The 15,032-nt window shown below is 43.1% G+C and overlaps 1 protein-coding gene across 1 annotated transcript in view; it reads right to left on the bottom strand.

Annotated features, from left to right (window-relative positions):
• Positions 1-2,758: 2,758 nt before the first annotated feature.
• LOC108796752 (rho GTPase-activating protein 23-like) overlaps positions 2,759-15,032 on the bottom strand; it is a 257,499-nt gene continuing 245,225 nt past the window's right edge. The window contains exon 16 of the mRNA XM_018568267.1: positions 2,759-3,745. Coding sequence (XP_018423769.1) covers positions 2,789-3,745 — 957 coding nt within the window. The 3' untranslated portion in view covers positions 2,759-2,788. The remainder of the gene's footprint in view (positions 3,746-15,032) is intronic.

Below are 15,032 nucleotides of genomic sequence, written 5' to 3'. Positions count from 1 at the left end.
TATAATTATTTTAAATAAAAGTTTGGTTATTTTATTATATTGGCTTAGAGTTTTACAATTCACATTATTTTGAATCCATGAAACTAATTAAAATGTCTACTATAATACATACAATTAAAAAAAAAAATATATACATAAATATATATATATATGGTGGGAAAAGTCATTTTCAGTTTTGGCCTGACAAATTTTGGTGCAGGAGGTGCGTTGCAGTGCCATTCATTTCAATGGATCACAAATGCACCTCCCTTCTGCAGTGTGATCACCTGCACTGGGATACGTGGTACTGCAATGCCCTGCGTTCCAGTGCAGTGCGATTTCAAAAAATGTGCATACCATTTTATTCTGAAGTAAACTATGTCTGTAACACTGCATTTGTGTATTTTATTTTAAATAAATTACGGTATTATTATTTGTTTATTTTATCCGATTAATCGAAGTTAATAATCGGCTAACTAATCGATTGTGAAAATAATCTTTAGCTGCAGCCCTACTCTTGACACCTCACTCTCTCCCTCATTGTGGCCTCTCAAATATTATCTTTATAATCAACCTTTGCAATCCTCTTGATAGTAGTTGTTGAAAGCTAGGTTATTGTACCTACCCTGCACTCTGTCATTAACCATTTATTAACTAACTAGTTGGTATTCCATTAACATGTATCTACCCATATTGGTTTTATTTTCAGATTTACTGCACCAGCTCCTCCATCAGCTCCCCAGGCATTATTTATCTTTACCCCCTGGCGGTCCCGTTGGGAGGGTGGTTAAGAGCACTCACTGCTCTTCATGGACAGCATTTGCAAGTCTATTTTTGAAGTACATTTGTATTACATATGTATAAGCTTTTGTTCTAAGGGTACCTTCTTGAAACATATTATTTGCTGGTATGTTGTTTTCATCTCTTCATAAACTTATTTTCAGTGAAAATCTTCCCTTTCCTGAAGAAGCATGAATGTGAAACACGTTGAGAATTAAGTCCTATGCTGAACTATATCTTCAATATCTTGAACATCTACATTTGGGAAAAACAATCTACTGGATAATAATATGGACCAACAGCAGATATAGTTCATGGTCCTGGACGTGCTATGTACACACTCTGTGCTTCTTCCCTTTTTAATCCAGGTTTAATGCATTTTGTATTATAGTTTGTTTTTTAACATTTTGGAACCAATAAATATTAAATGATTTTATGAGTAACATGGTTTTCATATCTAGTTCATGAGCATCAATAAAGCCCCCATTTTATATACGATTTGGGTAATTGAATGCTCGGTTCATACCTTAAAATGGTGGGTTACATCAGGTCAAAGTTTATTAAGTTATCACTCTTATCACCCACCAATGTTCTTACTGCTTAAGTAAAAGTGAATATAATTTTGGTGGTTGCTGCAAAACTGCACTCATCATTGCACTGCCTTAATACTCTGCCATTGACTAAAAGACAACTACAGAGATGGTCATAATACTATGTGTTTCTTTACTAACTTTAAAGTGTAGCTGGTGGTGTTCAATTAACGACTCTCAAATATAGATATTCTTAACAGTGCTTTAAAATAAGCAATTTATCAATTGTCTTCATTCACATCTTTGCAATGTGACGTTGTAGGGTGCACTTATGGTGTGCTTCATTTGAATAGGCTGCCTACCACAGCTAAATCGCACTGAAAGAAGTGCATGCACCTTTTAAAAAAAAAAAAATCACACCACATTGCATGGTAATAGGCTACCATGCGATGTGGTGCGATACAATGCACATGCAATGACTAGGTGCATTGGTGTGCCATTAAGAAATAATGACACCGCAGTGCACCTAATATTGCAACAAGCGATGCAGGAAAGTTGCGTGAATGAAGCCTTAAAGTTCACAGCAGAGGCATTATAGTCATTCTCTGATCCAACTCAGCTCTCCCCTGCCAGCAGTGATTTGGCAGACTAACAAACCTCTTATTTCTAATGTAAACAGAAAGCAGGTTGTTTGGGAAGGGGAGGCAGGGTGAGCTGAACTGCTTAGAGAGCCCAGATATTTAAACAGCCTTAGGGCTACTGCTTTGAAGTTTTCAGATTAATTAATCCACAGTGCATGGAGCAACAGAGTTCAGTGAGGCTTTGTTTTAAAGTTTATTTACCTGTTTGTTAAGAATATGTAAATACATAATTGTCCATAGTTTGACCACATATTCACTTAAAGGATTAGCCTAAGATACGGCAACATTTGATATAGGTGATATACCAGAAAATGTGGTACTGTGCATGTGTAGAGCGCAGTTTTACAGCCCTTTATATTGTGCACATGACACCATTCCCCTCACAAAGTTTTAGTAGTATGACTAGGTAAAAGGATTATATGTGAAAAAAAAGGAAGTAAGGCACCAGAGTAAATTTGGGTGTCTCATTGCTGAATTCTGCGTCATCTGCAGAAAAGTTTATTTTCAGGACTTTAGAGACTGCATTGTTAATCCACTTCTCTCAACACGAATGTGGGAGATGCTGGAGAAACAACAGTGTGGCATGGTAAGTTTTTTCCTTTCTTCTCCTTTTGAAAATCTCGCCTATGTCAACACAGGTTAAAACTTGTAAATATGCAGTTAGAAAGTGTGAGGGAAAATGTTAAGATTTACATAGACTAACAGGACAAATTAGATGTCTACTCCATGTAGGGTGTGTAGCCAAGTTCTTTGAATGACAGATGAGTGCAGGTTGTGTGCTCAGGTTGTACAGAGACAGGACAGCTCTCCACTACAACTCCACCCTGGTTGCAGAAACAAAAGACATTTTTAAAAAGGTTACAAATAATGCCGGAGACTAGGAAGAGGGGGATACTGGGATTTGGCCCCCTTATTGGTTAACAATTCCTGACCAGTTAGTGTTTTGGCTTTCTGAGATTCCAAACTACTGAGTCCAGAATCTTTCCCTTCTGTCCGGGCTCCTCCACTCTGCCCGACCCCAGGTTCAGATGCTCCTGTTGTCCCATGAGCTGGCTCCTTCCAGTCATTAAAGTTAAGATCAGTCATCTGCCCTGGAAGCACCACAGTGTGACGTCTCCATGCACTTTTTCTACGACGTGTTTCTGGAGATCCAGGTTTCCTCATTGCTGTTACACACAGGTCATCCACGGCTGGTCTTGTGCGCTGTGTTGTACGAGAATGAATAGCTGCTGGTTCTTCTGAGGTTTCTTGTTTACCCTTCCCCAATTTCTTGCGAGCTAGAGTATCCCCAGGAATAAGCCTCTGAGAGGTAAATGAATCCTGAGAGTGAGGCCGTTCTGTTTCTCTTCCTCCACCCACCTCTGTGTCAGTTTCCATGTGACTGAATTCACTGCGCTCATCATCAGCCTCCTCTCCTCCACGCAAACTAGAGGCTGGTTCTGAGCACAGTGTAGAGAGTGTGGAGTAGCCAGAAACAATAGACCTGGCATCAGCAGGAATCCTCTCTCCTACAGGAGCTGTCCATCTGCTTCCAGACTCTTTGTTCTCAGCTGCAGTATCTCTTTGCTTGGTTGAATTTTGCTCTTGTGGCTTAGGACAGTCTGGATCTTCACATTCCCTGGACACTCTTTGCGTTTCTTTGACCTCAGCCCCTTGCTCTGTTTGTCCTACTCGTGTCACCTCCTGCTCAGAGTCATCCTCCTCTGTGCTGCTCCCAAAGCGCTTTTCATCTCTCCGCTTTCTGCGCTTGCGATTAACCGCAGAAATGAAGGGTATGGATAGGATATCACGGGCATACAACTCCTTTCGAGAAGCCTAAAAACAAAACAGAACAGTTATACCGATTACTTTTCTCAAACTGCCTCCTTAAACATTTATGAGAAAATATTGTCTGTAGCCATACAATGGCAATAAGGCCGTGATTAAACAAAACTGTCTGTGGCATCTACAAAAAATAATTAGCCTATTTTTTAATATGCCTTATTAAAGGAAAAGGAGAAGCAAACTATTATTGTATTACCCTTGCACACCAACTAAGCCACCATAATTGGTGGTAGAATTTTCATACTCACCCTTAAATTAAGTTTACTGATGGACAGGAGGAGGAAACTAGATGTACAAAAAAAACCTAAGGAACCAGCATCACCTAAACTCCAGATCTGCTAGAGAGCTCAGTTAGTAACAAACAGTACAAGGGACAACCCAACTCTTAAGATAGGCAACAGGCCTAACAAAAAAGGAGGCAGCAGCTGTGTTCCTAAATTAACTCAGAGAAAATTGAGTGACACAGCAAGATCAGCAAGATACCAGGGGGGTTATGCTTCAATTTAAAGCAGCAGTTCACTAGGTGCACAAAAAACCTGGACAATGTGTATACAATACATATACACACAAATGGCAATTTTGTTGTGGTGAAACCCTCAAAATCCATAAGGGCCCATTTACACCTATGCGGTGCATTAATCGCATGGTACAGGTATAGCCCGACAGGAGCGACAGTGCGGTGAAAGACAGCCTGGCGAGAGCATAGCAGTGTGGTGAGAGAGAGAGACAGCTCGGTGAGAGCGTGACAGTGCAGTGAGAGAGACAGACAGTCCAGCGAGAGTGTGACAGTTCAGCAAGAGCACAACAGTCCAGCAAAAGAGCCCAGTGAGAGCGCGAAAGTGTGGCGAGAGACAGAGACCGCCCAGCGATACAGATCAGAGAGAGACAGACAGATCAGAGTAAGACACACAAAACAGAGTGATAGAGAGTTTAGGAGACAGTTTTACCCTTACAACATGTGGAGGAATTCGTTCCTCCAAAGCACAAGCAGAGCCTGGAGGAGAGATGTCTTCTGATGACTTACAGGGAGGAGTTCTTCTTCAGCTCCCTACTCTGTCACAGATCCTGCTTCTAAGAGCTGAGTACACAGGATAGCTGGCACCTGTGTGTGCTCGTGCCTGAGAAGAGGGCAGGGTCAGCACAGTCCTATCAGCCCAGCAGAGAAGAACACAGCTGATTACATTTAGCAGATAACAACCTGACCCTCAGAGTCGGACTGAAGTTCCCCTGGAGGGAATTTTGAATTTCCAGGACTCTGGCCTATTAAACAGCCCAGTAAAAGAAAGTATAAAAAACAGCACTGTGACTCATTCCTGCACCTCTACATTGATACAATAAATACAAATCACTTACAAAAGGTGGAAATAGGCTTTACCACTTGCTGACCGTGGTGTTAAACCCCATTCCTGTCTAGGCCATTTTTCAGTATTCAGCGCTGCAGTACTTTGACTCATTTGAAAATTTCGAAAAAATACCTGTTTTCCCTACGTTATGTTGTAAAACATTTATCAGCACCCAATTTTCTTTAAAATTGTGTGTGCCCGCGAAATCGTAAAAAACTACCATGCCTTGCAGTCATCAGCGGCTTGTGAGCCGCTGATGACAGCTATTAATTTAAAGGGGACAGTCTGCTGAACAGTTCTACTATAAGCTGATGGTCGCTCAGCTTATAGTAGAACTGTAAATGCCAGGTCCGTACGGCATACTGAGCTGGCCAGCTGGAAGCACTTTTGTAGGTCCGTATGCCGTACGTCCTTGGCAGCGAAAGGGTTAAAAGCTGTTACCGCTCATCAGTTTAGTGTTATCAGTGATTAATGGCCCTAAAATTATTGCTCACACTCCAACATCGCTTCTGCCTTTAGAGAGAGAAGGAGGAGAGATCAGTGGAGGGGAATGCTGATCTCTCCTCCTTCTCTGTGCTGGTGTTCTCGGTCCCGGGCACTGCAGGGGGGGGCAGTGGTGCTCGTCAGCAGAGGGGGGCGGCACTGTGTGTGTTTATACAAGCGATCAGTCGGCTATAGAGCCGGCCGAACGGTTGTATATAACAGCCATTTACGGCTGTACACATTCCTGGCGGGATTCTGCTCACGCAAGCAGAAAAACAATAACGTAAATGTACGTCCACCCGCCAGGAAGCATCAGCCAGCCGTCCGCCCGTATTTTTACAATGGGCGGACTGCAAGGGGTTAAACCCATATCTGTCACAGAGCAGCAAGAGCAAGCAGTACAAAAAAAACCCCAGTTAACTTTGGCAACAGGCCCAACAACCAAACAGGGGTGGGAGCTGTGTTTCTCAATGGAGTTAGAGAATTTTTTTTTACTGTAAGAATGTTCTCTTTTGTTCATTGAGATTGAGATACAGCAGTGATTGAAGATCAACCAGATAGTAGTGGGACATCCATAAGCAATACAAAACAAACAGGCGTGCAACAACAAGGTGAAACAAGGGGGAAAAAATAAACAGGATTAGCCCAAACCCAGCAGATAATTCATACTACTGCCTGTAGGAATTTACAGTCAAAATTTGCATCAGGCGACACAGCTACATCAACTTTGTAGAACTTTATAGATAACTGAAGACTAAGTGACTGCTTTAGCTAGGATACAAATACATGGTGACAAAAAAAGTCCACAAAGTACTTATCAGCCTGGCAGTGGTGGAAGAGAAAGCTGCAAGCCACTTACAGGGACCATCCGTAATAACAAAACAGGGAGTCTGTCTTCCTGAAGGATGAAGTAGCCTGTAGGTAAACCCTAATGGCCCTGACCACATCCAGCGTATGTAATTCAACCTCCACTGGATGTGTAGGTGCCAGGCAAAGCGAAAGACAAAGATATCTTTATTCAGATGAAAGGCAGGGAAGACTTTAGGTAAAAAAGAGTCACGGTCGTAAAACCATCCTGTCCTTATGCAAACTAAGAAAAGAGGGCTTACTGTACATGACAAGACTGTTCATTTTGATTTCCTAGCTGAAATGATGGCTACAAAAAAATTGTTATTTGTCACACCTGTGCATATCTCACTGTATGATTTGATATTAATGCAGGTGCAGGTGTTTAGTGTATACTGGCCTCTAACAATGTAACGGTCTAAACTAAATTTAGCAGCTTGACCTTTTATCACAACTGGATCTATTCACGGTCTAAATAGTTCTATACAAGACAACCCCTAGGCAGAAAGCAATTAGCCCCAAAACATACGTTAATTGCGATGAACTCAATGACCAACTGTAACTTCAAAAGTTCCTCATTTCACCTAAATAACACGACACTGGACTAGTGAACAAAAATCAAGCTACATTATAACTTCCCCTCACATTCCAAAGGAATACTATTTAGACAGCTGTTTTCAGTACATACCTAGTAGGTATAGGGATAAGGACTAGACCAGATCAGCACACCAAGGCTGCAAGGCCATTACAGAGCAATAATAATTACTGTAATGTCTTCCAACTCATCAAGTGTGTCCAAAGTCCTTGTGATAACTTTGTCCAATTTTGCATTTAGGTAAGATGCAGCAGATCGATGTCCGGTGTCCCCCTAAGGACACATAAAGGTTGGAACACTTCCCCAAGTCTAGATGTTGGAGACTGTGATAGTTTGCCTGCCAATTGTCTATGCCTGGGTTGTAACTGCTGAGAAAGCTGGAACACTTAATGCTGCCTCCCTGGCATTGCAGCATTCCCTGACTAAACTCTTACTGGATGACCCTTTAGGTCAGGGGTGTCAAACTCAATTTAATCGTGGGCCGCATCAACATTATGGTTGCACTCAAAGGGCCTGTAAGACTATATAAATGTATCTAATCTTTATGATAATTGCCTCTGCATTCGATTAACACTGGTTTTAGTACCAGATCTGAACTTAATACCTAGATCTGAAAGTAGAAGTCTAGGAAATGGCCTGGTGGGCCGGATTCGGCCCCTGGGCCTTGAGTTTGACACATTTGCTTTAGGTCATCCATCCAATAAAACAGAGCCAGCTTGATGGCCCTCAATTCTAACACATTTATCAGTAATAGAGCTTTCTCCTTGGAGCTTTGCCAGAGAGTTCAGCACACTGCCCCAACTGTGGAAGCTTACATCGATTGTCACAATTTTACAGCAGAGAGGTAAAAACTACTCTTCTAGTATCAGTATCAGAGATGTTAGCCACCAGTTGAGAGACAATCTCGCCTGAGCACTGGGATAGATTTCCTTGTCCAAAGAAGCTGGACACTTACTTTTGGAGAATTTTTAGTTCTAGTGACCGAGAATGAGACTGTGCAGTGGGGACCCCTTTGAAAGATACACCAAGGAGACCAAACACTCACAATGCACAACTGAAAGTAGGAACAACAATCCCTTTAGACAATTTTGGAACACGGTCTGTGTAGGTTCTGGAATTGCTGCAAAGTCAGAAAGATTCGAGTAAGATAGGTTTCCAGAATTAAATGTAGGTACTCTAAGCAGGGAGATGAGAAGAGAAGAGACTTACAATGTTTAGCAACCAACCAAACTCAAAAATATTCACTGTGACATTCAACTTGTCCAGGAGGGTCTGGTGCAAGTCTACCAGTCTTCTAACTGTAACCTAACTACCTACCCCTGGATCCTGTACTTCCATATCCCAACCATCCACTATACTGACTCCTGCCAGCACCTGATGGGTAAACCAATCACAGTGATCACAGTACACACTGTACAGCCTGTCCGATTGGCTCTGTGTACATAACTCCACTGTCTGACAGCGGAAGCTGAGGGTGCAGTGTTTGCGGCCATTAGCACACAGGTATTCATGAACGAACGTAACAATGCGCCAGTGAACCATATATATTAAGTAGTCAGCCCACTAGTGATTAAATGGCCCTAAAGCTCTCCCACTTGTCTTTGGTAAAGAAGATTTGATCCCATTTGGTATCATGCAATAAATGTTGCAGCTTATTAAAGCTAGCCTTGTCCTACCAGCGTGTTTCTGTTTCCTGAAATTGACCACAAATGTTATTACCCTATGATTACTGTTTACCAAGTTGCCCCTAATTTCCACATCTGTGATCAGCTCTGTGTTGTTTGAAATTAGCAAGTCCAACAGGGCATTATTTTTAGTTGGGACTTCCCCCATTTGATTAATGAAATGTTTTCCAGTTAGCTCAAGAACTGATGACCCTTAGCTGATTGTGCAGTTCTGTTTTGCCAAATCAATAGAGTAGTTGAAGTCTCCCATAATAATAACATTATTATGCTTCCCCACCATTTCTATCTGGGAGAGTAGTTTATGTTCCTCATTATCCCTTATGTTAAGGGGCCGATACATTACCACCAATAATTTAACATTGTGATCGTTCACCTTTATCTTCAGCCATAAGGATTCTGCACTTTCCTCAGTCTCATTTGTGATGTCATCACGCATATTCACTATCAGATTGTTCCTCACATATAGGCATATCCCTCCCCCTCTCATTCCTTTCCTGTCCCTCCGAAATAACACAAACTGACAATGCACAGATAGCAACTGACAATGCAATTTACTATTACTATATATTACTATTACTATATATTACTATTACTCAAATACAAGCTCCTGGCAGCTGGATGATCTTTAATAAATGCAGTTTCTCTTAATGAAAGAAAAGATTTTTACAGTGAATACAAAAACTCAAAACTTAATTTTTTCTTAATTTAGGGACTTACCTTTTTCACTGGCAATCAAAGCATTTATCGCATCTGCCAATAGAACTCTTGTCCTTCCGACATGCTGGTCTACCTGTCTGTTCAGATGAGACTCAAACAGTCTACTCTCAGCGTCTTCTACCTGGTGCAAACCTACAAAACCCCTCCAGGTGTAATGATCATTACCCTCCAGGCTTTGTTGGCAGAAGTAGTCTGCTTGCCAATAGTCATTGCCTGGAATGTGCACCTGGACAGGGCTAGAAAATACCTTTCACATTAACTTCCTGCACTGCTGATAGACAGGTAAGCCACAACTGTGGCATTGTCTGATTGCACCTTCACTGTTACATGCAGTGAGGGAAGGTCAATCGAATAACTCTAAGCTGCAGGACATTAACTGCTTTGGGGCCGGCCACCGTAAAAAAAAAAGTTTTGAATCGGTTTTCGCTGTATCATTTTAAACAGCAGGCGATTGCTATTTAAATACAAGCAATTAAATGGCTGTACAGCCGTTGGATCGCTTGTACGGTGCGGTGCAGTTTGCCCCCCCCTCCGCCGGCTTCCCTGGGCTCCGCTGTCCCCCTTGCGGGCCCGGCATGGCAGGCTTTCACTGAGTGATTGGGGAGAGAGATCAGCAGGCTTCCAGCCGCTTATCTCTCCTCCAATCACTGGACCCGGAAGTAGGGTTATGCAGACTCTCAGGTGGGCTATGTGTGGTTTCAGGTGGGCTATGTAGGCTTTCAGGAGTGCTGTGTGGTGTCTTACCAGTGGTCCAGAGGCGGGCAGCGTGATGTCAGAACGATGGAGGAGATGTGCGGGCCAGCCTGCCCCTGTTTACAGGCGCCCACGGCTCAGAGGAAGATGTTGCTTCAGGCAGATGTGGCTGTCTGAGGTCCCACACTTGCTGGGGACCTTAGCAGCCGTATTTGTAAAAAATTTAAAGTGCTCAAGTTACAGCAGGACTACAAGTCTTAGCACACCTCCCCTCACCCACAGGACTGCTGATAGTTACCGTAGGACTACAACTCCAAACATGCCTTACCAGCCACAGACATATGACTTGCCCCCTGTGGTGGAGCACGTACAGTATGTTGTTTTAAAATGTGCATTGTTTGGAAAAGTGACTGTGACATACAGACAGATACCTTTTTAAGCTCTGTGAAAGAAGCTGATGCAGAAGAGCAGGGCAGCAGGGGGTTAATCTTTGAATGGATCTCTCAGAGGTAGGCGGAGAAACGACTGTGCCTCTGGAATGTGGTAGGAGACAGGGAGCAAGCACAGGGTAAAGTGCTAGAGGAGCGGAGATCTGAAGCAGAGGTACACCTTCTCGCAGGAGTATCTTGTGTCCGGGTGACAGCTGGCCTGTCACCCGGACACAAGACTCAAAAAACTGGACTGTCTGGGTGAATCTCGGACAGGTGGCAAACCTACCCGGAAGTGATGTGTATTACATCACTTCCAGTGTCACTGTGTACATTCTCCGGCTCTTAGAGCCAGGAGAAGAGGCTGGGGAAGCAGATCTCTGCTTCCTCTGCTTCTTTGGGGTCCCTAGGTGACATTAGGGGTCTGAAATATCCCTGATGTCTCCTATGTGATCACAGCCCCCTATGTGATCACAATAAAGTTGAGTGTAAAAAACAAAGTTATAAAAGAAAAGAAACATAAAAAAATGCAAAAAAAGGTTTTTTTAAAGTACCTTGACCCCACTTGCACGCACATATATGACGCAAACACGTGTCAAGTGCACCTACGTGCAAAAATGAAAATTGTGTCCAAAATCAGGCTCAGATACTCTAGATACGGGGACAGACAGAGAAGACTTCTGAATTTGATGTTCATTAGCCAACTGGAGTCCTCCAATGACTACAGAGTTAAAGAAGAAATCCACCACACTGCTAGGGTTAACTGCTCATTTTTCTCTAGAAGCTCAAACAAAGAAGAGATACTTACCTGATCCTCACTTCTGTCTGGCTGCTAGACCACTCCCTGTAGCCTCTTCTATCTCGGGCTCCCACGATCTATGCCCTGCTGATGTCAATTTGTCTAATACAGTCTATTCAACTGTATTAGACGTGAGTATGTCTAGGGACATACTACAGCCAAAGCAGAGGGGGAGAGAGGTAAGCGGTCACTGCAGCAGGACCAAAGATCAGCGGATTGTTTCTTCTTTATTTGAGCCCCTAGATAAAACTAGCAGGCAAGCTCCACTGCAAGGGTAATTTTTTCTAATACCTGAAGTTATTCTTTAAGTGGACATTGGTCACCAACTTCTGGAAGGTCTTTAGCTCAATGGTGTGACACAACTCAGGCACAAGAGAGCCAGAATCAGTGCTAACACATATTTGTGAACATTTATGGGGCCAAAGAGAAGGCCGCAAATTGATAATGATCTTCTCCTACAGCACACTGCAAGAAGTGCTGATGACTGGAAAAGATCGGCACATATGCATTCTTGATTTTCAGGGATTCCAGAAAGTTCTCTTGATGGAGGGATGCTACAACGAAGCAAATTAACTCCATGCGGAAGTGCCAAGCAAAGACTTTTAACGTCTTCGGGCACTGTGAAGAGGTTTGAAACTCTTTGCTTTTGGACTGGAAAAGTCACTGCCTATGACAGGAGTCTCTTGATAGCTAGCCACAAATCTACCAATGTTGGGAGAATCAGATGAAGGCTGGAGGCGAAGAAATGTTCTGGAGAGAAGGCCATAACCATATCTTGTAGCCCAAGGGCAGATCTGCTAGGGCCTTCTTCTTAATGATCCTTAAGGAAGAGGATCTTGCACAAATGTCCTGGTGACACAGAGAGCCCAGATACCAAAGTTCTGTAATCCCATGCAGCATCACAAAGGTACTGAAGTTCTTACACCATCTGATCCGTCAGCTCATTGAGAAGGGATACCAACTGTTTCCCAAATAAGTCCTGGCATAAAAGTCTTGTAAACTTGGTAGAATCTTTAAAGGAGGTGGACTCCTCCATGGGAATACCAGTTGCCTTATCCAGCCTAGAGAAAGGAGGATCACCCATAGGTAGTCTCCTGTTTCTTCATAAACACCTCCACAAAGGGCTAACAGACTGAAAAGCTATCAGCAGAGCAAAGGATTTGCTCAGATGCACTCCTTACACATGAAGACATCACAAAAGGAGTGGTATGGAAAGACCTTGGCAGATTGTTAAAGCTTGTGCATGTGGAAGGCCAAGGCAAGCTCCTCTGTCTGGGTGAAAAGTTTTTTAGAAAAATGTGAGAGAGGACGAAGTTACCTCAGAAAATGGAACAAGATCTAGATAAATCTGTTAGTTCGGGTTCAAACAGCAACTGCCGCAGAGAGATTTACCTTTTTGGCAGTCTGACATATTGCACTAGCTCAGTAGAACACACATGCAATAAAGTAAATGACCAAAGGATGCAGGGTTCTAAACTAGCGTTTAGCAGGGGTGTGATACATTCCGCAGGTGACAATCGGTACTTGTAACTAAAGTCATTCCCTAGTGTGTTGTGTCCCTGGCAATGAGGAGCAGTGAAGTGGTGGTCTTTGAAAAACAGTAGCAACAGTACGGGCACATGTGGAGACTGAGGAGATCACTGGCCACATGTAGCACCCCTCCCACATCCTGCATGATATAGAGAGCGGGAGCAGGCCGGTTCTGATCTGCTGTACTGACAGTGTTTCCTGTCTCAGCAGTAACAAGCTAGGCTGCACGGGAGATGGAGCACAATGCTGTGCTTGATCACCTGTGTTGGAGTGCAGGGGAGACATTAGGGGTCATTAGACCCCAGATGTTTCCGTAAAGAGAACCTGTCACCTCAATACAATATCCCATATGAGCTTGTTAGCTCCTATATAATAGTAATAAAGTTAAAGTCATAAAAATTAAAGTCATAAAAATAATAAAATAAATATTTAAAAATTAAAACCAACCCCACCATTTGCATGAGAATAAACATGCGTGTGTGGGGCATTCATGTGTATGCACCAAACATGTTAGGTATCACCGCGAACGTTGGAGTGAGAGCAATAATTCTCGGGCCATAATTCATGGTTAACGCTAAACTGATGACCTGTACAGGCTTTTAAAACGTCACCTATGGACAATGTTGTGAAGCATAGTTTTTCGCCATTGCTGAGGTGCATGCAATTTTAACACTTGACATGTTTGGTATCTATTTACTCGATGTAACTGCATTTTGTATATGTAACCAAAAATGTGACCATGTGTCACATTGTTATGCCTGATAAAGGGACTGCATCTGGCTCCTGTCAGTCATTACGGTGCCACCCCCTCTGATGGTATCTGTGAGGGCCACACATCCCTTGTGACGCCCCTGCCTGCAATACTGCCCCTACCCCCTACTAAAGCTCCAAACCCCCACATACCCCCCACAATACAATTCCATACCCCCAATAATGTTTAAAATGTGCATATATATATATACGTTGCTGAATCGTGCACAAGTTGTTTTGTGTAATAAATGAAAATGTCTCAGAAATGAATCATTTTTGGGTCACGACTTAATGACCAAGGAAAAATGTGGGTCCCGAGGTTACACAGGTTGAGAACCACTGGTCTAGAGGTTACAGAGGGCAAACACCATACCCAAAAGGGCCACCACAGTCTGCATGCCTATCAAAGCATGCAGGATGCAAGACAGCCGCAACAACTTCCCCAAACTTCCTCCTGGCCAGTTATCAAGCCACAGACATTTACCTAGAAAGTAGTAATCAGCTTCAGAAGAGGGGACCAGAGGACTGCAGCCTGGGAGAATTACTGTGAAGCAATTGAGACCCACTTGCCAAATGCATTCACCAGTGAAAGCATCTCAGGCATGCATCTCGGCTGTGTTTCAAGCAGGGTTGTCACAGTGCATCTTGATCTAGGCTATCAGAGATCTAAATGTGCTCTATATCTGACCCGAGACTATAAAGGGTCCTAGGTATCCAGCCTGTCACCCAGTTAGCTACTGATTAAATATCATCAATGGAAAACACACAACAAAGATTCTCAAATCAAGGAGCTGAGCGAGGGGTATATTTCCTTGTTTTTTGCTAGGAAAAAAACAGAGCTTTTTAGCAGACGATGGGTTTAGCCATTAGCGTATGTTCACCCTTTAGTGTGTTCTTCTTTCTTTTTTTTTGTCCTTAGCATCATACTGCTGCATGTGTGTCCTTTAAAGAATAATAGAGAAAGAGTAGTTCCAGAATGCAGCCACCACTCTTCTAGCAATGCTTACAACAACTATATGTGGTACTGTAAGGTATATGTGCTTTTTGACTGTGTTATATGTCTCTTCTCTGAGCGTGTACTATGCCTGGGTGTGTTTTCTCTGCCTGTGCATGCTGTGACTAAGGGTGCTTTGTGTGTGTCTACCCTGACGGTGTTCTTTTGCAACCTTACTGTGGTTGTATGTCTGCCATGGCTATGGCAGGAGTCTCTTGATAGCTAGCCACAAATCTTCCAATGTTGGGGGAATCCACCATTATACCCATCCTCTCCACCCCATTCCACCATCATACCCATCCTCTGCACCCTATTCCACCATTATACCCATCCTCTCCATCCCTGCACCCCATTCCACCATCATACCCGTCCTCTGCACCCCATTCCACCATCATACCCGTCCTCTGCACCCCAT

The sequence above is a fragment of the Nanorana parkeri genome, unplaced genomic scaffold, assembly GCF_000935625.1.
Source record: "Nanorana parkeri isolate BGI_ZX_2015 unplaced genomic scaffold, ASM93562v1 scaffold1165, whole genome shotgun sequence".
Lineage (NCBI taxonomy): Eukaryota > Metazoa > Chordata > Amphibia > Anura > Dicroglossidae > Nanorana > Nanorana parkeri.
This window is presented reverse-complemented; position numbering and strand designations above follow the sequence as displayed.